Source organism: Lepidochelys kempii, chromosome 10 (assembly GCF_965140265.1).
Source record: "Lepidochelys kempii isolate rLepKem1 chromosome 10, rLepKem1.hap2, whole genome shotgun sequence".
Classification (NCBI taxonomy): Eukaryota; Metazoa; Chordata; order Testudines; family Cheloniidae; genus Lepidochelys; species Lepidochelys kempii.
In genome coordinates this window covers 30,798,403-30,822,888 of record NC_133265.1, presented here as the reverse complement: position 1 = coordinate 30,822,888, position 24,486 = coordinate 30,798,403, and the positions used below count along the sequence as shown (strand labels likewise).

Below are 24,486 nucleotides of genomic sequence, written 5' to 3'. Positions count from 1 at the left end.
CAACAGAAAAACTTCAGAAACAGACTCCAATGAGAAACTGCAGAACTGGAATTAGTTTGCAAACTGGACACCATTAAATTAGGCTTGAATAAAGACTGGGAGTGGATGAGTCATTACACAGACTAAAAACTATTTACTCATGCTAATTTCCCCCCTACTGTTACTCACACCTTCTTGTCAACTGTTTGAAATGGGCCATCCTGATTATCACTACAAAAAAAAGTTTTTTTTCCTCCTGCCGATAATAGCCCACCTTAATCGACTAGTCTCATTAGAGTTGGAATGGCAACCCCCATTTTTTCATGTTCTCTGTATATCTATCTATCTTTCTACTGTATTTTCCACTGCATGCATCTGATGAAGTGGGCTTTAACCCATGAAAGCTTAATCTCAAATAAATTTGTTAGTCTCTAAGGTGCCACAAGTACTCCTCGTTCTTTTTGTATAATAATTAACCCTCATCTCTCCTTTCTTTAACCCCCTTTCCACTATCTAACTTCATGGTCTATACTTGCTAATTTAGATGGAAAATTCTTTGTGGCAGAATTATGGCACTACATAAATGTTTATTAATCATAACAATGCAGGAGGACAAACCTCCAGCAGTTTCAATCACTGTTGCATCTGTTGTAGTTTGCAAAGCCCTCTTCAGCTTGATAGGTGAACTACACCACCCAACCAGCTGACTTACAAAGCATCTCTGTTTTTTGTGTTGATTTTGTATCTTTCTTTGATAATTTTCTAGGTGAGGTGGACTCTTCTTCAATACACATTGGTCTGTGTTTTTATGGTGCTGGTACCATAAGCAGTTCTCATAATTACTGAACTGTTTTAAAAATCAAACAAAAATAAGTGGGAAAAAGAAACACACGTCTCTTTTGAGAAGTATCAATCTGACTAAAGGATGGAAAATCATCATTTTAGACATTAAATAGTATAAAAGTTCTGCCTATCTTAGGATAGCAAGAATTCAAATAATTTAAAAAAAATCAGTAATTGTAAGCTTTGTGGGCAGGGACTATCTTTTTTGTTCTGTGTTTTGTACAGTGCCTAGCACAATGGGGTCCTGGTCCATGACTTGGCCCCCAACCATTACAACAATACAAATAATAATAATGTTTGTTTATGAAGTGCCATCTCAACCTCTAGGTTGTAAAACATACCAGTAAGTGGTGTACAACATAGTACAAAGAAATTAATCAAAAACAGCCCTCTTAAAAGTCAAACCCAAGCAAGAGAGTAGATTTTTTAATAAGGGGATGGGAGGGAAAGATAATACATACGGGGCTTGTGTCCTTTTGTTTTTTGAACACCCACATAAACTCTTTGGGGAAAAGGTTTTTGGTGTTTTTAGATGCATAAAAAATGGACTAAGATTAATTTCAGGTGCAAATAGAATCCCACCCTTGGGGAGGCCCTAAAACAAAAGCACAGCCTCTTGCTGATTTAAGACCTGCTGGTGATATATCGGTAAAGGCAGGTAGCATATGAGCACAGAAGCCCATCAGGACAAAGCTGGAGGCTTTACAAACAAGAAGCATACAAAGATTTTTTCAAGTACAGAAACTTAATTTTATTAGGAATAAAATTAACACAGCATTATAATCTCTCCTACCCTCCCTTCCATATGGCTGCCAAAACTGCTACAATAAGAACAAGACTCCAAATAAGGAAAAGATGTATAATAATTTTTAAAGGTATAATCCTGATGAAACCAGGCTTCAGTTCTGAATGATGGAAATATCAGTGGTTAACTGCTGGTTTAGGAGTAGTTTTCTTTTACCAACCCCACCCTAACAGAAAACGATGGTGGTTGGCTATCTAATGGTCAGGTGTCAGTGTATTATAATAAAACCACTCACTTACTTACTTTTTGACTATAATCACTTCCTAAGATACCTTTCTGATAATGGCCCTTAAAATATGGTTCTACTCTGAAAAGTGACTGTAAAAATGGTACCTTCTTACTCAATAAATCTGCTCACTGTAATTATTTCAAGTCATATCTGCTTACCGACAATAAAAAGTTTTTACTATTTTATACATTTTCTGCCACTGCTTACACAACACAACTATGGGAGAGAGAGCTGGAATCCATTCTGGCTCATGCATTATCAACCAAACTGTTAACTACATGTCAACTGCAGAAGCTTTAATACTGGTGAAGATGAGTAACCCTGAAAGAACTCAGTTTGACTTTCGGATCTCAGATGGAGTTTATAGAACTGGCAGTTAGGAGGAAAATATTTTTACTTCTAAACTAAGAGAATGGGATCTGAGAAATTAACAACAAACTATCCACTTGTAACCTCATGATACCATTTTTAGAGTTAATTTTCCGAGTCTCACCCCATGTTAATTGCTTCTAAGCTATTTTATTTCTTATTTTATACATGAGAGTTATTTTTCATAAAGCATGTGAACTGGGCTGATGAATGTATTAAGGAACTAAACATAACCAGTACATCATAAAAGGGGAATTAATTCCCATGGTCTTCTATCTAGAGGTACCCCCTTTCTCCCAGCACCATTGAGGGGTTTAATTTCTCCAGACCACCTGATGATCCACTATAGCAGCAGGAGTTTGGAATGTTTCATTACTGAATGAGAGCCAAGACCATGATGTTCACCCATCCCCTGACTGAACAGAAGAGACCGTAGATCAGAGAACAGGAAGTGCTCAGAATGATGGATTACCAAAGCCAACCATTCGCTGTACCTCATGGATTTCCTGGAGCAATTCCTCATTCTTCAGCTCTAACTGTATGGAAAAGAAGAGGCTCAAACAGGGACACATGAACAAGTCTTAAAGCACCTAAGATACATCTTCCTAGAATACTCTGGGCCATGAAGGAGGATTCAACCAACTAATCCCACTTAGAGACTATAAAGGAAATAGAAATAACCTCTTTGTGATCGTACCAAATATTTTCCTACTGCTGATATCAGAAGTGATATCACATGCCAGCAAGATGATAGCAGCTGACAGGAGAGGCCTCAGTCACCTTTAATTATCTTGTTTTCAAATATAATTCACACCTGAAAAAGGGCAAGTACGTCTCACCATAGGAATATTCAGAACCCTCTGATGAGAAAAATAGATGTCTTCCTTTTTAATTGACAACAGACCATGAGCTGACCTCTGCATCCTGCTTTTTTCCCCCAAACTAGAAGGGATGAGAAAAATACAAACCTTCAATGCATATTTGTAAGACTGCTCTGCCTCCAACTGCCTTCCTCCCTGAAAAACACCAGTAGTCAGTGAGAAGCTTGTTTGACAGGACAAAATCAGGTGTTTCAGCTACTGTCAAGAGACACATTTTAACAAGGCTGGGTGACAGGAATACCTCATCTCTGCAGTATTCAGTAGGAGAAAGGGTAATGAGAAACAAAGGGGAAGATTGTTTCTTTTGGCATTTAAATGCTTCCACATTTTGTTTTTCCAGAAAACAAACCCCAAACCTATCTATATTTACCAATGGAATCTATGAGGCACCTTGTAGACATATAGACAGATGTTGATGTAGATAAAGCAGAACATGTTTCCTCACATTTGATCTTGAGATAGGACACTCACTTGCATGCAGACTAGCGCTAGATATGCCCACACTTCGGCCTTGTTGTTATTCAGCGCATTGGCCTCAGAGAGGGCATCTTCTGCCTCCGCCATTTCTTTCAGCTTTACAGAGAGAGGGAGAGATGAGAGCAAAAACCAAACAGCAGGTGAAATATTGCCCAGAGTTTAACACGCACCTGGTATACAACAGCTAAAGAAATCAGTGTGACAAAAACCTTCAGAAGTGATCCTCACTCTGGGCTCCTTTGAATTATACAGTAATAATGACACAGTGTAACAAATTTAGAGCAGAGGGAGTGAGACAACTGCAATGTTGGACTCTCCAGCTCTCCTGACTGGAGGGCAAGCCCCTCATTACTGATTTAGCCAGCCAGTAATGGAGCCCTGTCCTCTTACAAATTACCCATGGACTATTCTCACCGAAGAAAGCAACAATCACTCTTCCACCTCCATGTGTCTAGAGTTTGGAAACTACTGGGGAACCCTTACGATGGTTGAGGAGGAAAGTAGAGTCATCCTGACCCTCCCATTCACTTTCTTCAGATGAGGGAACCTTGCAAAGCAGCCCCTTGGGAGATGCTACACTCTTTATGTCTGCAGGAATCTCAGGCCTGTGTCTCTGTCTTTATTAAACTATTCTGAAAATCCTCACATCTTTAATAAAGAAAGGAATATTCTTGGTAGCCCTTCCAATCTGCTGACTTCCGTACATTCCTTCCAAGGGAGAAAGCAAGGTGAGCCAAAAGAAAAAGGATCCTTCCTGTTGACACTTAGGTTGCATACAGGTAGGTGCTCATTTAGAATGAAGTCCAGCACAGTGATTGCATGCCTATGTGACAACGTACTGAGTGTGACTCTGGGAGCCCTCAATACCAACTGGTAGAGGGCATGTCATACTGTAATTCACAGCAGGCCTGACACACTCAGTGCCCCGAAACATTGTTGTCATAACCTGTATCTAATAGGTGTTACGTAAGGTATCTTATGCAAACTGGTAACATGCTGGTCCCCATAATCATTGCATAGTGTGTGTATGTATGTATGTATGTATGTATACAAAAAGTTATAGATGTGTGCTGGAAATATGTTAAGATATGTCTGGGAGGCAGCACGTAAGCCCAGCCTTCCCTAGACAAAGGAATGTGTATTTATTTGTCTCACCAGCTTGATCACAAGCAGAGGACAATGCAAATATATATATATTTAAACTAAATAAAGCCATCAAGCTAACAAGAAGGGGAGGAAACTGCTTAACAATCATGATGGGGGATGGAATCCGCACCCCAGGAAGCTTTCCTGGCTCCAGAGACAATGAACTTTAGGGGATATAAAGACAAGCAAAATCCCATTTTGGTTATCCATCACTGAGGGGACTTAGTGTTCAGCATCTTCCGAGCCTATGAAAGCTGGATTTGTTTGGCCTGAAAGGCAAGAGTCACTGGAAACTAACTACAGGTGTCTAACTTGCTTAGACAAAGATAGTAACTTGTGAAATTAAGTTTTAGTCACTTGAAAGTGTGCTGTGTTTGGTTTCAATTGTAATCATACCTGTTTCTTTTATTCTTATTTATTAACACTTATGTCTTCTCCTTGTTAATAAACTTATTCTTGTTTTACTTCAAAGCCATCTCAGTATGCTGTGTATTACAGTAAAGTGTAAATCTTGAGGTGACCTAACAGGCTGGTGTGTGTTCTGTCTCTTTAGAGGCAGCAAACTTAACTTCTGTGAGTGTCCAGTGAGAAGGACTGGACATCACAGAGAGATGTTTCTGGGGAACTCGGGAATTGGGGTTCATTGACTGTTACCTGCAAGGCAAAGGTTGGACTGGCAGAATCCTGGAGAGTTTGCTGGGAAGGCAGATGAGCTAGTGTCAGAGACCAAAGCTCTCAGTTGCTGAGGCTGAGGGGTAAGACAGTGTCTCCCAGATCTGGGTACCCCAAGCAGGACGTCACACCGGGAAAAGAGACTTTAGCCCCAGAAGGAGTTAATTGCTATACAGTGATTGTCTGTTGTACAGCTGGTTAGAGTAATTTTTCTCTCACACACTTTCCATTCTAGCATCAGTGAGTCTCATGCTTGTAACCATGATAGCACTCACTGCAATGTGGTCTTTACCCTAAGAACAGCTGTAGAGAACTCTGGTCCCCCAGATAGTTTGGGTGAAAAGCTTTTACCTAAGGAAAGGGGAACAGTGGAAAGTCAAGTCATCGTCTCATCTTCCCAAGATCCATGCAATTATCTAAAGACTGGACAAGCACGGATGCTTTTCACTCTCTTACCCTGTAGCAAGCGATTCCTACTCCCAGCCAGGTCAGGCAGGATGAGGACTTCTTACAGGCCAGCATATAGGTGCGCTTTGCCTTATCATACTGCCAGGAGAAGAGATCAGTAAGTTGCTCTCTCTAAGGTAACCATTCACTCTGCACCCTGGCTGCTCTTCCTCCACAGGCACTCTAAAACCACCATATTTCCAACAGGGCTCATATGGGAGGGGACACTACCATCCAACTGCTGTTGGTTGTGTCCAAGAACCTACTCACATTTCCCATAGCAGGCAGTTCTGCCTGTATAGCCCCTGAGAGCCTCAGATTAACAAGCTAATAAGAAATGTTTATCTAGCACTAGAAAAATTATTGGGGTTATTATTACAGCAGCACCTGGAGATCCTGATCAGGATTGGCGCTAGGCACGTACACACAAAGAATCATAGAATATCAGGGTTGGAAGGGACCTCAGGAGATCATCTAGTCCAACCCCCTGCTCAAAGCAGGACCAATCCCCAATTTTTGCTCCAGATCCCTAAATGGCCCCCTCAAGGATTGAACTGACAGCCCTGGGTTTAGCAGGCCAATGGTCAAACCACTGAGCTATCCCTCCCCCCCATGAGAAGTAAAACAGATCTCTGCTCCAAAGAGTTGAGTTCATTAAAAGACTTAATTGTATTATCTGATCTGCAGCTAGGAAAATAAAAGTTGTAATTCACCTTATTCACCCAGAATAGTTACTTTCCCTGCATTGGTTTATCTCCCATTCTTAGATCCCATGTTCAGCTCCTCACCTCTTTCTCTTTCAGATAGATGGACCCCAATCGCAGGTAAACAAAGTGCATCTCAGAAGCGTCTGTTACAAAGCTGATGGTTCGCTCATAGCATTCCTTTGCCTCACTAAGATTTCCACTCAGGTAGCACAGGTGTCCTTTCTGTGCCCAAACATTTGGATTCTATGTAAACAAACCCAGTAGTTAGACAAAGTGAGACAGATAGGGCAAAGTGGGCAAGAGATTAATTGGCTAGCATCTAAGCCCAGAAGTAAGGGAGATGATGAAGGCTATTTGCTTACAGATACGTATTTTACATACAAGCAAGTTTGAGTCTGTAGCAAGGAGTACTTGCACAACAACTACTGCACCTAGCACAATGGGGGCCTACTCCGTGATAAATACAAATATTAAAAAACATGTAGCGATATTAGTTCTGCTGCTGTCTGCGTGCTCCATTCAACCTGACAATCACAAAAGATCCATCTCCCTTTCATCCGAATATCTGCAGTTCTCTATTTCATTCATATATATAATGAATGAAATAGAGAAGTGCACATGTTCACACAGGGAGAAAGAGACATATTACTCCTGGGGACATGCACCAAAAAATTAAAAATTCTGCACACAATATTTTAAATTCTGCAAAATTCTGCAAATTTTATTTGTGAAAATAACACTGCATAATCACGCCAGTTTCAATTATTTTTGTAATTTATTTCAAAATGCCTGTCAGCAAGTATGTCTGTAACAATACAGACACACACAAAAATTCCCCCCAGGGTAGGGAGTTAAAGAAAGCCCTATGACAACCCAACTTCTGTTTCTCTGTCCCCTTCCCCCTCTCCCCCCACCCCACAGAGCTCAGCCACCCACAACCCCTCCCTTCCACAGCCCAGCTGGGGCGGGGGCCTCAGCCAATACACCTGAACCCCCTCTCCACCCAGCCCAGACACGGGTTCCCCCTAGCCCAGATATCTGCTCCCCTCCCCACCAGAGCCCAGCTGTGGTCCGTCCCCCCCCACCCGGCCTAGATACCTGGCCCCCAGAGCACAGGGATCCAGAGGTACAAACAGCCTGATGCTCAATCCCAGGCTTGCATGGCGTTTGCTGTGTGCTGCCCTTTCCTTCCCACAGGGCATGCTGGGAACTGCAGCTGTCAGGAACCCTTTAGCTTCCCCCCCTTCCCTCCCCCCCACCTTCAACGTGCAAGCTGGGCTCTGCGGCCAGCAGCACTGCAGCCCATTTCTGTGGGGGAGAGGAAATTCTGCATGCACAATGTTAATTTCTGCAAAATTCTGCATTGCATAGTGGCGCAGAATTCCCCCAAGAGTAACATATACACCGAGGGGAAAGAAAGACAGAGATATGCGTCTTCACCCTGCTGTGGTGCCTCTAGAAGATCAACTAGAATGCAAAATAATGAACTAAATAAAGGGGAGAGAAGTGAAACAGGCCAAATCCTGATGTTCTTAATCAACTTTTATGGTGCATCCGAAGAAGTGGTTTTTTTACCCACAAAAGCTTATGCCCAAATAAATCTGTTAGCCTTTAAGGTGCCACCGGACTCCTTGTTGTTTTTGGGGATACAGACTAACACGGCTACCCCCTGACACTTGACTCAACTTTCATGTAATCCTTGCTTAGGCAAACTCCTACTGACTGTAATGGGAATTTGATTGAATAAAGATTGAGTCAAGACCTCAGGATCTGACCCATTGGAACGAACATAGCAGGGGACAGACTGTATTGTTCTGCAAAGCTCATTGTGTTCCGAGAGAGCATGGTGACTGCTCAGGGCAGCACAGCGCTACAAAACATAGTTACCAGGTAGTCAGTCTGGATAGCCTCTCGCAGACATTCTTCAGCCTTAGAGAAGTCCTTCCTGAGCAAGTGTGTTTGTGCCAGCACTAGGTAATACTCACAGCTGGGTCCTTCCTGCTGGCAGAGTAGCTCATGTGCTAGCGCCCTGTGAACAAACTGAAAGAGAAAGCCACACACAGGCATTGTAATGAAACTAACTCCAGCCATGGACATCCCAACCACTGTTCTGCTCCCAGCATGGAGCAAAGGGAAAACAGGCAGCTTCCTCTGTGACAGACAATCTGAATGCTCACCATGCACTGTACATTTCGGAACACACAGGTAATGTTTCAAGATGACTTTACATGTTCCCTCAAGGCACCCTCTGATTTAATGATAGGGTGTCTCATTAGCAGTTCAAACCCTGGACAGATACATTTTTTCCTTTGAAATTTTAGTTTCAGTTGCTTTTAGTTTTCTTTGTTTGCTGTTAACACTCAGAAGATTTTCTATCCCTTCTCTGTCAGGTTAACGTCATACAGCACAATGTGGAAGTCACGGCATTCGAGGAGGTCCCTGTCAATACAGGCTAGGAGATAGTGGGGACAGAACTGAAAGACAAGTTGCCAGACAAGAGGAGCTTGGAGTGCTGTTATGACTAGTTCCTCTGACAAACCCCCAGTGGTTGCTCAGAGTGTCTCTGGTCTAATGGACAAGGGTTGTCCAATAGACTGATACTGGTGCTGCTGGTTTTAACTTGAAGGGAGGATGAATGTGTAAGAGACAGAATGTGGATTAGGGGATGTGGGGCACATACAAGTTGGCACTGGGACTGAGGAGGAGGTCTGGGCAGTGAGTCTCCCAGGTACCTCCATGGCCTCCCACTGCACACCCTTTCCTAGAGCTGCTGTTTTTATTGTATATTGGTTTGGAAAGTGTTTTTTGCTCCTTTGGGATATTAAAATTGCATGGTTTTAATGCATGAGGCAATATGATAAGAAAGCATTGAACTGGGTGCCAGAGAGAGGAAAGCGAAAATGAGGAAGGCAAAGGAAGAACGGCAGAAGACAGTGTCAGAAGATAGTGAATGCGCTGGCATCACCTGGGAAGAAATACTACAAGCAGTGAGTGACCGTAATCAAAGGAGGAACTAGACTGCCCAGAGCATCAGTGATAGAGGAGCACTAAGGTCAAAAGTGTATGCTTATACATCAGAATGATGTGGACAGGTGAAAGTCTATGGAACAATATATGTGCCAGGAGTCCTCTTCACAACTCTTTTAGTTATTCTGTACTGCTACGATTAAATGCAACATATGTTGGCTATTGTGAAATCCAAGGTCACAGGGGGAGTTCCAGCTGATGAAACCCACAGGGAGCCATTGTTTTGGAAGGGCCTACTCCACATGCATGTGAAAGGTTACTCAGATGCACACAGAAGTGCCTGGATGGCTATTCTGATCCAAGAAGTGACCACCTGGTCTGTAGGATGCATCAAAATAATAGGTGTTTCCTCTCAAAACTATCCTTGAAAGAGGCCGTGTTATGGACAAAAATTGGATTACTTGTTCTTCCTGCAACAAGCCAGTGGTGGGTTTGAACACTCCTATTACTTTGCCTAGCTAAGGTTATTTTGATGCATCTTAGGATCATTTCAGTTCTGAATTCTCTAAACAGCCATATCTTATCAGCACTTGACAGTAATGTTGACTTGACTGATATTCGATGAGTTGAGTCTGCATAGCCCACTCTTTAAACCCATAAGAACATCCTACTGGAAGCTGCCATGATCTCACTATTTTAATACCACAGGGAAGTAAATGTCACCCATTGAAATGAGTTCAAAATCCTAATGCCACCTTCCTTCCCCAGTTTATGCTGCACAGACCTGTAGAGCATTGACCTCCATCAAGAAGTGTATGGTCTCCATGAAGATTGTGTGGGAGGGCTGTGAAAGTCCAGAAATGGGGACAGGAGCCACCGCATGTGATGGATCAAGTGCTCCTCCACTAGGTTTCTTCATTACTGAAATAACAGCAAGAGAGAGAGGCTCATGGGTGCTGTAAAGACCAGAGGTTCAGAATAACAGTGATAATCCAAAACCAAATCAAGTATTTGTTTATTATGTGAGCCAGATAGGCCTCAGCTGACCTTAACTAGTCATTTCTTTGATTTTTTAAGTGCTTAAGTTTTGATAAATGATGCAAAAGGAAGCTACACTATTGTCACAAAGGGTACATCTATAGTACAATTAAAAACCCAGGGCTGGCCCATGACAGTTCACTCAGGCTTGCGGGGCTTGGTTCAGGCGCTGTTTAATGGCTGGGCTCTGGCTGGACCGTTTACAAGATAATCCACTTTGCTGAAGATTCCTAACCTGGGTTGGAGAGCAAACCCTGCTGCTTTGTACCCTATCTGGATGAACTGAACGGCAAGTAAATTAGCTTTTACTGACTATCTCCAATATTATCTGTACTTAATCTCACCACATCTTTGCCACTGGTTGCTGTGAAGTCCCAACCCTCTGCCCCGGTACTCTAAGCCACGGACCCCACTTTCTAACCTTTCTGGGACGTCTCCCTGTTCTTATTGAGAGTGGGAGAAAGCTTCTTGGTCAGTTTCACTGCAGGGTCATCTTCTGGCAGGTGGATAGTTACAACAGGCTCTACAGAATCTGGCTGTACTTTCAGGGAGCCATCTGGAGCCTCATCTGGAACTAAACCCCACAATGGATTAAGTGCAATGAAAAGTTCTCCATAAACTGGTCACTTCTTAGCAAGACGCTGTACCCGAGAGAACTCAGAAAATTGCAGAACTAGCACGGTTCCAGGTCTGCTGGGAAAATACTGCCCTGGATGCAAATCACTGGGAATGGATTTTTCGTTACATTAATACCTTGCAAAGTTATAATGAAGTATCAGTAAGGCCCTGTCTACACTGACAAGTTTCTGCACAGTAAAGCAGCTTTCTGCATTGTTACTCCGAAGTTGTGCAGTTGCAGCGCTGTAAAAAAACCACCCCAACAAGAGGCGTTGAGTTTTCTGCGCCGGGACTACAGCACTGCAGTGCCAGCATAGACACCCTGGTCGATTACAGTGCTGTGATCGGCCTCCGGGAGGTGTCCCACAATGCCTCTTCTCACTTCTCTTGTCATCGGTTTGAACTCTACTGCCCTGCCCTTAGGTGACCAACCGTCATCCCCCACCCCATAAATTCCTTTGGAATTTTGAAAGTCCCCTTCCTGTTTTCTTGGTGATACGTGCAGTGGTCTCAGCGCGTCTTTCCAGGTGGCCATGCCTGCTCCACGCATCAGGTGATCCCCCGCTTGGAGCAATGCCGAGCTGCTGGACCTCTGCAGCGTTTGGGGAGAGGAGGCTGTCCAGTCCCAGCTGCACTCCAGCCATAGGAAATATGATACCTACAGACAGATTTCACTATGCATGACAGAAAGGGGCCGTGACCAGGACACACTGCAGTGCAGGGTCAAAGTGAAGGAGTTGCGGAACGCCTACCACAAGGCATGGGAGGCAAACCGCCGCTCCAGTGCTGTGCCCACGAGCTGCCGGTTCTACAAAGAGCTGGTCGCAATACTCGGCAGTGACCCCACCTCCACTGTAAAGACCACTGTGGATACTTTGGTGGCTCACGGGTCAGTCAAGAGTGGACCGAGCCGGGAGGAGGAAATCTTGGACAAGGATATGGACGGGGAGGGGGACCCAGAGGCAGAGGAAGACTTGGAGGCCAGAGATGCATGCAGCCAGGAGCTCTTTTCTACCCCAGAGGAGGCTAGCCAGTCACAGCTGTTGGATGTTGGCGAAACGCAAACAAGAGAGGAGGCCCCTGGTGAGTGGGTTTGATTTTGGGACTCACTAAAGCGAGTTGTTGGGGGCAAGAGGGTTGCAGAAAGCAGGTTTGTCTTCCACTGCATGCCTAGTCTGAGCTGCAGAACAGGCTGTTGATTGACTCCCTCACCTCACAGGAATCTGTCTCAGAGATCTCCAGGAAACTCTCATGGAGATACTGGACAATCCGCTGCCGCAGGTTCTTCGGCAGAATTGCTTTGTTTCTTGCCCCATTAACAGTAACTTTCCCGCGCCACTGTGCCATCACCAGAGGGGGATGGGGGACACCATTGCTGCACACAGGCAAGCTGCATAAGTGCCAGGGCAGAAGCCACAGTCTTGGAGAAGACCCTCCCTTGATTCCCTGCTCACCCTCTGCAGTGAGATATCTTCCATAACGATCACATCCTGTGGAAAATGTGGGGACAGAAATGATTATCAGGCTCCCCTACAGTACTGGCTCTCCCCAAGAGACACGTGCCCAGTGTACAGCAGGGTCCGGGAAGAGTGATTTACCCTGCCCCTGTGGCTACTCACCATTTTGGGGGTCTTGTGGCTCATGTGTGCTTGCCTGGGGTCAGCCAGTTAGTGACAGGTGTGAGTACTGGCTGTGTTTTAAATCACTGAATCACTGTTGTCTGTGTGTTGCAAACAATACTGCTTCTGTAACATGTTGCATTTTACCTTGGGAGCCCAGCCTCCCTCTTTGTTATCGGTGGCTGAATGGCTACGCAGAATTAGAAAGTGGCCACAAAGAACTGAGGACTTTCTGCATGATGTTATGATGCATTCCACCGCTGAGAAACAGGAATTGAAGGAGTGGCAGGACAGCGAGAAGGGGACTAAAAGGAGAACGCAGCAAGCCAGAAGGAAGCCACGGAGCGGCTCATTCTCCAGGCGATACTAGCACTGCAAACCGAGCAGCTCCACGCCCGCCCTCTCCTAAAGCCACTGTTACAAAACTCTTTCCCATGCTCCCTGCAGACACTGCCAACACACTCTTATCTACCTCCTGGCTCCAGTCTATACCCGCGGCATTCCACTCCTCTCCCGTCACAGTCCAGCACTCCGGACTCCCACTACCCACTGCATTCAACACCCATCCCTCTGCAGTTTGGTCCTGCTGAAGTACAGTACCCGCTGCATTGTACTCCAAAGGAGAAGACTGGATATGATCCCTGGACATATAGAAATCTTTAGCCATTCCGGGATCCCACCTCCTCCTGTGACCTTTCCTTCCCTCATCCCCCTCACTGCTGATGGTTTCTTTGTTTGACTCTGTCCTCTGGTTGTTATTTTTTAATAAAAGAATTGTGTTGGTTTGAAAGCAATCTTTATTCTATTAATTGAAAGCAAACAGAGCCCTGCAAAGCAACAGACAATTATGTTAAACCTTCATATTGCATTGTCTGTACCAATCACAATCACCTCCTAGCATTACAAGCACTGCACTCCTGTGCATAGCAACAAATATTAGTGGCTTTCAGCTTCAAATTGCTGCCTCAAGGCATCCCTGATCCTTATGGCCCCGCAGTGCACCCCTCTAATAGCCCTGGTCTCTGGCTGTCCAAACTCAGCCTCCAGGCGCTGATCTCAGTGGTCCAGCCCTGAGTGAAACTTTCACCCTTTCCTTCACAAATATTATGAAGTGTACAACATGCAGCTATAAGCATAGGAATATTGTCATCGGCCAGGTCCAGCTTCCCATCAAGGCAGCGTCAGTGGGCTTTTAAACGGCCAAATGCACTCTCCATTCTGCACTTGCTCAGCCTGTTGTTGAACTGCTCCTTGCTGCTGTCAAATTGCCCCGTGTATGGCTTCATGAGCCATGGCATTAAGTGGTAGGCGGGGTCTCCCAGAATCACAATGGGCTTTCGACTTCCCCTACGGTGGCCTTCTGGTCCGGGAAGAAAGTCCCTGCTTGCAGCTTCTTGAACAGGCCAGTGTTCCGAAAGATGCGTGCGTCATGCACCTTTCTGGACCAGCCTGCGTTAATGTCTGTAATGATTCACAAGCGCCTGGAGAACCATTGAGAAATACCCCTGGCAATTAATGTACTCGGTGGCTAGGTGGTCTGGTGCCAGAATTGGAATGTGCGTGCCACAATTAGGGAAGCCTATTTGTGCAAAGCCATCCACAATGTCGCACACGTTGCCCAGAGTCACAGTCTTTCGGAGCAGGATGCGATTAATGGTCCTGCACACTTCTATCAACACGACTCCAATGGTCGACTTTCCCACTCCAAACTACTTAGCGACTGATCGGTAGCAGTCTGGAGTAGCTAGCTTCCACAGTGCTATCGCCACATACTTCTCCAGTGACAGGGCAGCTCTCATTCTCGTGTCCTTGCGCCGCAGGGCTGGGGTGAGCTCATCACACAGTCCCATGAATGTGGCTTTCCTCCTGCGAAAGTTCTGCAGCCACTGCTCGTTATCCCAGATGCATCACGATTTGATCCCACCACTCAGTGCTTGTTTCCCGAGCCCAAAAGCGGCATTCCACTGTGGTCGGCACCTCTGTGAATGCCAGAAGCAATCTTGTGTCGTAGCTACTACATGTGGCGAAATCCATGTTAAACTACAAAGGCAAGAGGAGTGTAAGGAATAACTCCACTACCACCCATGACATGTTGGTCAGAGCGAGCAGCATACTGGTCAGCAGTTCGGGATCCATTCATGCACCCTGAAAGAGGCAGGGCGCGCAGTACACAAACGGTTGAAAGATGGCGCCAAATGCGGACGGAAGCACAGGGATTGATGGAATGCAAAGCAATGAATCACGGGGCATTGGGAATGGACCCAGGATGCTCTGTGACCCCCTCCGCCTTCCCACAAGTCTTAGCGGCAGAAGAGAAAGAGGTGCTCTGTGGGATAGCTGCCCAGAGTGCACCACTCTGAATAGTGCTGCAAGTGTGAACACGCTATTGCTTAGGCAGCTGTCAGTGTGAACACACAACAGCGGTTTCCCTTCTGCGCTCTCTGAGTGGTGCTGTAACTTTGCAAGTGTAGATATGCCCTTAAAAGAGAAAGCTAGAACTTTCAGATCTGGTGCTGGTAGACTTGGGGGTGGTAAGCTAAGAAGCTGCTCCTTTTGTTCTTGGTTCCTTCTGCAGTCAGAGAAACAGGACTTTGCATATTCTTTTTAAATAAACAAGATTACAATAAAGAATATACCAGACTCCATCAATTTCTTCTTCCAACTGGAACATCCCCAGTGCCCCCACTTTGATTGACTGCTTGGGTCAAAAGAGCCAACACTAATTTTCCTCTCATGTGTTTCACTGGACACCATCCCTCCACATTAAATCTGAGTGCCCTTCTCGCTAGTCTCTGATTGGCTGCTGGCTACACTGCTGACTTACCTGGTAGGGTGTCTTCCTGGGGAGAAGTGACAGGTCTTAGAACTGTGGCAGAAAGAGAGTGTAGCTTTTTTCCTCCTTCTTCAGCAGCTTCAGCGATATTTTTCTCTTTGGCCAGTTGTGCCTTCAGTAGTTTGTTAGCCTCATGGAAGGCCATCTCCACCCGAATATCATTTTCCTGTATTTCATAGAACAAACCTGAGAGGAGACAAAAAAATTGCACAATGAGGAGTTGTTGCAGCTATTTCCCTCTGTTCTGCTGGGTTCCATACTCCTGCTCTTACAGCACCAGAGCTAGCAATGGGGATCAGGACCAAAATAAGGAGCAAAACATAAGGTCTACAGAGTTTATCAAAAGTACATATTCAGTTGATCTCATACCTAAGAGAGTCCAGGACACGATGCTGGATGGCTCCAAGCAGGTGGCATCCTCAAAGAAGATTTCTGCCTCTTCATAGTGCTCCATCATGACAGCTATGATACCACACAGCAGCAAGCTAGAGACGGTGTCAAACAGGTTATCCATAAAGATCCACAACTGATTAAATCAGTGACATTAAACAGACCCCTCTCTCTGCCATCCCTCCTAGCCGGAACCAGCAGTACCTGTGCAGGTGACTTGGGTTCAGAGAAAGAGCTTCACGAAAACACTCCTGGGCTTTGATATTTTCCTCCATCAGGAGGCAGAATGCCCCATAATCTAGCCAGTGCTGGACAATCTGGCGGTCACGAGCCAGCCTCTAGGTATAAGATATAATTGCTACAGTTAGGATTCCTGGAGTTTTAGCTGATGCAGAAGAAGTTTAGAATGAGGGGTTCCAGTTTTATGCTAATTTCCCTTTCTGTACCTTCACCCCAACATTTGGTTGCCAACTGTCAGCTTTTATTTGCTATGAGCTAGAGTTTCTCCTAAGCAGGGATCATGACCAGTATCAATTTTCAGTCTACCCACTTTCAGTCTTTTTGCCTCCTTCACCTGGCAGTAAGGAGCAGAGACTTCTCCATCTTTAGCCAGTCTTGTTGCTTTTCCTTCTAGCTCTCCTTCCCCTCTTGTTAGATGACATAATCTTCCAGTTCTCACTCTAGCTGCCTTTTGTGACAGCTCATCAGATCCTTTCTTTTCCCCTCCCCATCAGGATGAAAGCCCACAATGACATGGTCAGCCTCTGTTATGGTTCAGCCTGAGATAAACATTATCCTGACAAACAACTCACAATGCTAAGTGCTAAGCCTACTGAGCAGCATCTTTCTTCCTTCACTGTGCCCAGCCTACAGTGGATTTACAGTAAGAAACTTGAGGTCTTCATTCATAGAATCATAGAATATCAGGATTGGAAGGGACCTCAGGAGGTCATCTAGTCCAACCCCCTGCTCAAAGCAGGGCCAATCCCCAATTTTTGCCCCAGATCCCTAAATGGCCCCCTCAAGGATTGAACTCACAACCCTGGGTTTAGCAGGCCAATGCTCAAACCACTGAGCTATTCCTCCCTCGTTGATTTCAGTTCCACTGTCATCCCTATAACACACTGTGTACCAAACAATATGCCTGGAGAGAAGGAAGGGAAGGGAGAAGCTCCCTTACCTCGTGATAGTAGACAGATGCCAGAGCATAGTCCTCATTGACTTCGGCTTCATGAGCAAAGAGTCGGAGCTGCTCACAGCTTGTGAAGGTGGGTGAGGTAACGACAGTACTCTCTTGTGACAGTATCTGTTAAGAGACAAGGACACAGGAGATAAAATTAAGTCAAATCAGCACACAGAAGTTTGGCAAGGATGAACTAGGTCACTCTGTGGCATCACTGTACAAATCCAGTGTGATACAAAATGCAATACATTACAGGAGGGGCGACAAATTATAAATCATTCCGACTTTTGATGGCAAATGGGACTCACTCCTGCATCTCTCTCATCTGTACCTCACTATCAGGTATGTAAAATCATGTCGGACTTCAAGCTATCTTCACCACATAAGCCAGGTGTCTTCCTCATTATTTACACCTGTGGTCTAGTGGTATCAGAAGGTCACAATCTTAAAAACCGAAGAAACATCTAAGGACTTCCATATGGACCAAGAATATTGCAAGCTTCCTACTTTAGTAATTTGTGTAATGTCACCAGTGTGGGTCTTTGATACACAATGAAAGATCTGTATCATATATAGGAGTCTGCTAGCTGACATCTCCTCATCCACCCCTAAAATACATCAACCCAAAGACACCTCATACGCATACATACTCTATGGCTATGGGACTGAAGGGCCGAAATCCATATGCTGTTTATGTAAAAATCTGATATAGGCTGTGTCAGTTCTTTTTACAGGCCCAAAGTCCAGAGTTTGGTCAAGAGGCCAGAGGCCTAGCAAATAGTGGACAATATTAGCTAAGAGAGCAGAACAAACGAAAGACAACCATGCTTTTTGCTAAAATAAGCTTGGTCAGCAAAAGCCAGGTGGGAGCTGTAAATTGGTGGCTTTATCTAAAAGCTGCAAACAGACCAAAGGAATGAAAGAGGCCCTATGTCTGGATCTGTGTGTATACTCCTCTGCAAGGAGGTAACCATGCTCTCCCCACATACCAACCTTGAGTTTATGGAAAAGGTTCAAACATGTCAGTATGAGATATGGCATCCTCTTCCCCACCCCAGATACCAGTCCCTGCCTTAGAAGCACAAATGAGCAACTTGAAAGACAATTTCTATTACCATATACTTTTCAATGCTTCTTTGCTTTAACCCCTAGGTATGTACCTTTTGGACAATCAGAGGAGCTACTTCATTCCTATGGACCCCAAATCAGAATTCAACATATATATTATACTAACACACTCTATACATTGTTTAAAGGAAAACACCTGTGTACTAATTATGTGTCATGTGTTAACCTGAAACCATGGGGGGAGACATCATGTAATCTTTGACTATTGGCTACTGTGCTTATCTTGTCTTGCTGCTAGACCTATCCAGGGGTTTGGGACTGCCTACCCCGTCATTTCCCTCTGCCCATGGAAAATCCATATAATCCATTGTAATCAATTGTTTGGCAGTGTCTCTGAGCCTAATAAGCAAGGTGACACTCCGCCAGCGCTGTGCGTAATAAACCCACGTGCTTGATTCTACATGGTGTCCATATTTTGTTCCTTCAGGGACCATAGAAGTACCTAGATAATGTAGATTAAAAATGTCTCAGGGTCTGCATGTTAGGCTAATTGTAGTAATTGCATATTCAGGGCTTGATCCTGCCCCCACTGATTTCTAAGAAAGCCATGTCAGGGCTCAGCTCCATAGTGAAATAAATACATTCCAAGTCACACTTGACAATGTTCTTACTATGTGACTGGGTGTCTTCCTACCTGGTTTAGAGCAATGTGCATCTGATCCACCAGGTACACATACAGCTCACTCAGGAAAGCTTGTAGCTGCTCCAAGTTGTTGAATGCTGTTGTCCTCAAGTACTTCTCTCTCACAATCTTCACCACTGCATGCTGCAGAGAACATAAAACAACTACTTGACAATAGGGCCCCACCCTTCAACCTACCACTTTCCCCTGTGGCAGCAGCAGAGAGCCAAAAAACACCAAGTTCATTTAGCATGAACCCATAACACATATTTAATGAAAGAAGGCCATGTATAGCACTGATTAAGGGGATGCAGCTGAATTCCACTTTCAGCCTACCAGACTATGGTCCCTCTTGGACAGACCCAAGTCCACTGGTGGAGCAGTCCATGGTGGAGCATTGGATAAATACACATGGAGACTGAATTCTGCTCTTACCCCAAGAAAGGGCAGTTCCTCCAACAGCTGGGGTCAATTGGCAGAGCGGTACAAGCATAGGCCAGGACTAACTAAATCAAAGAAGTGAACTCTTTTTTTTATCTTAGTAGGATGGTTCAGGTCCAGAATTGTACACAGAGGATTACTGCATGTGGAAAGCTGATTATCCATTCCTTTCTTTAGCTCGAAACTAAACTAAACCTGCCTAGAAATGTGGTGCAAACACATGCCCTTTGTGAGTCCAGGCTTGGAGCTGTACCCCACTGACAGAAAAGATTCTCCTGACATGCAGCCAAAGTTTGGACAACTGCTTGCCCCATTAGAACAGAAACCTCAGAATTTATGCTCCTGCTGGAACAGGTACTGACTATTTGAAAGGGATTCCTCAGTTGCAGTAAGGTGGCACCTGTCATTTAAAGTTCCTATTGAAGTACAGAAGCTCTCTGCTGAAGAGAAAGAGTCAGGAAGGAAATGACAAGGCAATCAAAGAGATACAAATGGAGGATTTGCCTTCAGCTGTTCCTTAAAAGCAAAGTATTTTCCTGAGCTGTTGAGCTCATAGTTCAGTTGACATTTCTGTTCCTCCAGGGTGTGATGATCTATTACACCACCATCAACCATCTGCTTCCCAAACAGCTCATGGTACTCATCCAGGATGGCTCCAGCAATACTAGTGATCTGACTGTGGTAATCTTCCACGGCCTAGAAAACAGAGAAGCTGGAGCTGAAACAGGAATCCGGCCTTGGGATTCAGACTTTAAAGGTAACTTCTAGTACAAAGCTTGAAACTGACTTATGTTATAGAGACCACTCCTCCTGCTAAGTACGACTGACTCAGACTCAATTAACCTGTCGTATCCTTCCCATCAGTGATTGATAACTACTAAGGTGTCTGTGTATAAATAGAAGCTTTCTCCTTTATAATTAGATATTCCTCCTGTTTTATTTTTCCAGCATAATCTAGTATATCAGACATTATCATCTCTTCCATGGTAGTATAATAGGCTTTACATAAAATATATTTTGTTTGTCAGGACCACTTTAAAGTCATGGACTCTGCAGCATAGTCTGTAATCTCTAGCATATAAAAGGCAGAAGCTTCCAACTACTGCTGTTATCAAAACATATCATTCTGTCTACACCAGACACAATAGTACAAGTCGATTCAATAGCAGCACTTGGCATCAGTTATCTTACATCTTTCATTTCTAGGGCACACGTTCAAACTCAATCCTAGCTAACCGTGATCAAAAGTCATTTTTTCTGAAAGTTGTTTGGTGACCTATGGGAAATGAGTCAGTGGTCTCAGTCCAGTTTCCAGAAAACAAGTGGCCATATCTCACACAAAACCCCACAAAACTTGGACTCGTTGGCAATCTCAGAGAGGCCATGGATTGAGTGGGTTTAGTGAAACTGAACTCAGTTGTTGTTGGTAGAAGTGGGACCCTCCAGGTCTGAGCTGAGGCACACTGGTTTGTCGGAAAGGTGAAGCTGGCCCTGCCTCTCCCAGGCTGTGACTGTTCTGGGGATAAACAGAAGGTGTCAGTATCTAGAGCTGTCAATTTGACACCTTTCACCAGCATTAAATTCACTTAAAACCCAACTACTGCTGTTTCCTCCCTCTCTGATTTTCCATGAGTCTAGCTAACACAGATTAGGGGAGGAGCTCCTTAAAGGTGTGATGCAAGTACCATATACAAAATACATCCCTAAACGCTTTCTTCATTCTGTTTCTCCTCTAGAAAGGAACGTGTTCCCTGCAAATCTTAGGGCATGACTACACGTACAGTGCTGCTGCAGTAGCACATCTGGTGAAGACACTCTATGCCAACAGGAGAGAGCTCTCCCGTCAGCATAATAAAACCACCTCTGTGAACAGCCGAAGCTATGTCGGATAGCGCTGTGCACAAAAGCGCTTATGTCAGTGTAACCTATGTCACTCAGAGGGGTGGTTTATTCATTATGTTGACACAGGCTGTAGTATAGACATAGCCCTATTAGCTCATTCTACTACTGACTTCTTGGTAGTGTTGATCTGAAAACGAGGATCGTGGAGGGTTACTAGACACCTGTGGAGTGGAAAACAGTCACAGAAAGGACCTACCTTCTTAGCTCCTGCACTCCGGCGTGGTAGCTGAGGGCGTGGAGGAATCATCTCCTTAACTCTGTGTGAGAGAGAGCAGAAGGAAGCTATTCAATGTGCAGAAAGCAGCCCCAATCTGTCCTGGACCCAAGTATTTCTAGGGTTATTGGCCTGTTACAGTTATGGGGATAAGGCACAGAAACAATCAGATCATGGGAGAAATTATGAAGCCTCACAGGAAATGTCCAGACAGCAGCTGGAAGGGCAATTCCCAACTCAGCCAGACACACATGCACTTGAGCTATCATGCTAAAAGCAGTAGTGTGTCCGTGATGGCACGGGTGGTGGCTTGGGCTAATTGCCCAAGTACAATCCTGCCTGACCTCCTGGGTAAATTCTTGGACAGCTAGTCTGAGCTGCTGCCGTGCCATCACAGCCACATCGCTATTTTCAGTGTGCCAGCTCAAGTAGAATTGGAAATTACCCTGCCAGCTGCCGGGTAGACATACCATAGACCAAGAACAACTTGCTGCAGACAAAAATCTCTACATTCAGTGTGTGTGGCTCATGATGACTTCTTAGCTAACTAGTTCTTGTCTCACACCTCACTAAAGGCCCAAGGCCTGATTTTCATTTACCTTAAAGGGTGTAGAGGGGGCTTAGTATGAATACGAATAAAGTCCCTAGGCTCTTTTCACAAATCTGACTGTCCTGTACTATCTAGTCTAGTGTCTAGTTCTTGGCCCTTTCTATTCCTGCAATGGGTTAACTGATCTCTAGCACCCACCTCTGTGCATTGCCATGGGCTGGTCTCTGAAAATGCTCAGCATCAGTACAAATATTCAAAGTACATCCCCTACCCCACTTACCTACCCACCTGCTGTCCTATGAAACCCCCACATGTCAGATCTTGTATGTTTGTCAATACCAGTCTCATGGAATCCATGACTACTGACAGGAATGAAAACTGTACAGCATTATCTACTTTATTATTAGAGAACATTGTGAAAATATTGTTAAGGGTCAATGATCAGGCAAATAAAGCTGGAAATACAAGTTTAGACTGATAGAGAATCTTTAACTCAGCCCACAGAAGCTGACTGTGGAACTCACAGTATTTTAAACATGAGTCCAGAAAGGATTCAGTATTGACATACACAGGAATAACATTTGCAATTAGATGAGCACGCTTCTGGGTGTAACCTGATTACCATCCAGGGCCAGAATAGATTCAGATTTCAAACCCAAAATCCAGATTCCCAGATCCCAAGGCCACTGTGGTCACCTAGTCTGACCTCCTGCCCAACATTCAGCATTATACAACTGGCTGCGCTTCCTCAGCCCAATTCCAATCTCTCTTACCCCAGTATAAATCAGGACCAATTACACCAAATTCAGCAAATTGCCCAGAAGTAGAACTGGTGTAAACAAAGTTACACTGAAGACTATTAAAAAGGGGTTTCAACTTCCTCTCATTCACCAGACATAGACCATTGCTACAGCATACCAGTTTATGTAGGCCAATGACCTACTGAATTGTGGCAATTCCTGTGTTGTTCCAGGGGCAGTGGGGCGTAGTGCCCCTGCAAAGGAATTATTGCATGGGCTCTGCCCCCATGTAACCTTGTGCATGGAGATGGGGGGACAAGGGGGCATGGGGTGGTGGAAGTGAGAGCGGTGGAAGCAACAGCGGGACCCAGAGGCCTGGAGAGTAGGTAGGAACTGCTGGGACCACCCTTCCCAGCCTGAAGTGGGCTGCCACCCCCTCAGCCAAGTCTAAGTGGCTCCTCTCACACCCTCTCCTATCTCTCTGCCCCCCGTGCTGTTCCCTTAGGTCTGTTGATTCAGTTGTGCAACGAGAGAGTTTATGAGACTCTTCTTCCACACATGTTGGATTTTATCTGTTTTCAGTATTCTCTCTTTCCTATTCAATAAATTATACATTAAAAAGAACCGTACGCGGCTGGGTGAAATGTGAATCTATCTTCCTGACTTCCAAGCCTACACCAGTTCCCTGTTCTTAATGAGCCTGATCCAAAGCCCAATGAAGTCAAGGCAATTCTTTCTGTTGATTTCAGTGGACTTTGGATCAGGCCCATTATTATTTACACAGCACCACAAGTGTGCGTGACATTTAACAGATACATTACAAAACAGTCCCTGGCCTGAGGAGCTTACAGTCAAACCACTGACTCCAATGTTACAGTCACGCCTTTACGTACCGGCTGGCGAGCTCCTCCGGCAATCGTTTTGGTACCAAGGCCTTGGCCAGCTCTATTTCCATCACCAGGAATGTCCCTGCATCTACATATTGCTGTGAAGACAGACATTGCTCTCTCAGTGTCACATTTTTCAGTGTCACTGCTGCCATGACTAAACCCTTAGCTCAATGTCAGATGTTTACCAAGGACCCTGCTGGAATCATAGAGTAACAGCTCGTTTTCTTATCTGCCCTCAAGATTTTATATCACAGCAAAATCCAGTTAGAGAAATGCACAGGTCTGGAGAAAATCTCCTCTGAGATTTAGTGTGTGCAACCAGTTTATTTATTTATTTATTGAGAAGGAAGCCAAAATATGAAAGCTATTGAAGAACCCTCCTAAATTCAGTCCCCGATATTTTTGACCCACTTGAACGATAATGTGTGCACAGATGTCACTGGAGAGATCTCACTGTGGTAGCTGCAAAAGAGATGAAAGTCCCCAGTCCTCAGCTCTCCTAGCAGAAGTCAATTATGTAGATGATGTTGGAATCTGGGCTATGGGAACTTACACAATGACAGTCTACAGATTCTTTCCATCTGTTTAAAGCACACACTTACCTGTCCTTCCAGGTTCTGACACACTGTTGCTTCAGTTTCTATAGCACTCTCTGACATCTGAGATTTTAGCGTAGTGGACATCTAGCAAGAGAAAGAAGGCCTATATTGTTCAGTATTCAAAGATCCTCACACTTCCCAAAATTAATCCAGTCCCTGTGACACCAAGAGAGCAGTAAAACAGAGGTTTATTACCT

General features: G+C 44.7%; 1 protein-coding gene across 4 annotated transcripts in view; it reads right to left on the bottom strand.

Annotated features, from left to right (window-relative positions):
- Nucleotides 1-1,599: 1,599 nt before the first annotated feature.
- CFAP70 (cilia and flagella associated protein 70) overlaps nucleotides 1,600-24,486 on the bottom strand; it is a 43,313-nt gene continuing 20,426 nt past the window's right edge. For 2 of the 4 annotated variants that reach the window (XM_073362608.1, XM_073362610.1), the window contains 16 exons: nucleotides 24,293-24,373; nucleotides 23,694-23,785; nucleotides 21,493-21,553; nucleotides 19,899-20,090; nucleotides 18,966-19,097; nucleotides 17,201-17,326; nucleotides 16,225-16,358; nucleotides 16,000-16,115; nucleotides 15,622-15,816; nucleotides 10,307-10,443; nucleotides 8,443-8,595; nucleotides 6,637-6,798; nucleotides 5,858-5,947; nucleotides 3,578-3,679; nucleotides 3,194-3,241; nucleotides 1,600-2,761 (listed from right to left, as the gene is read on the bottom strand). In XM_073362608.1, coding sequence (XP_073218709.1) covers nucleotides 2,681-2,761; nucleotides 3,194-3,241; nucleotides 3,578-3,679; nucleotides 5,858-5,947; nucleotides 6,637-6,798; nucleotides 8,443-8,595; nucleotides 10,307-10,443; nucleotides 15,622-15,816; nucleotides 16,000-16,115; nucleotides 16,225-16,358; nucleotides 17,201-17,326; nucleotides 18,966-19,097; nucleotides 19,899-20,090; nucleotides 21,493-21,553; nucleotides 23,694-23,785; nucleotides 24,293-24,373 — 1,902 coding nt within the window. In that variant the 3' untranslated portion in view covers nucleotides 1,600-2,680. Of the gene's footprint in view, nucleotides 2,762-3,193; nucleotides 3,242-3,476; nucleotides 3,680-5,857; nucleotides 5,948-6,636; nucleotides 6,799-8,442; nucleotides 8,596-10,306; nucleotides 10,444-15,621; nucleotides 15,817-15,999; nucleotides 16,116-16,224; nucleotides 16,359-17,200; nucleotides 17,327-18,965; nucleotides 19,098-19,898; nucleotides 20,091-21,492; nucleotides 21,554-23,693; nucleotides 23,786-24,292; nucleotides 24,374-24,486 lie in introns of all 4 variants that reach the window. The other 2 variants (XR_012161171.1, XM_073362609.1) reach the window with 2 other exon arrangements.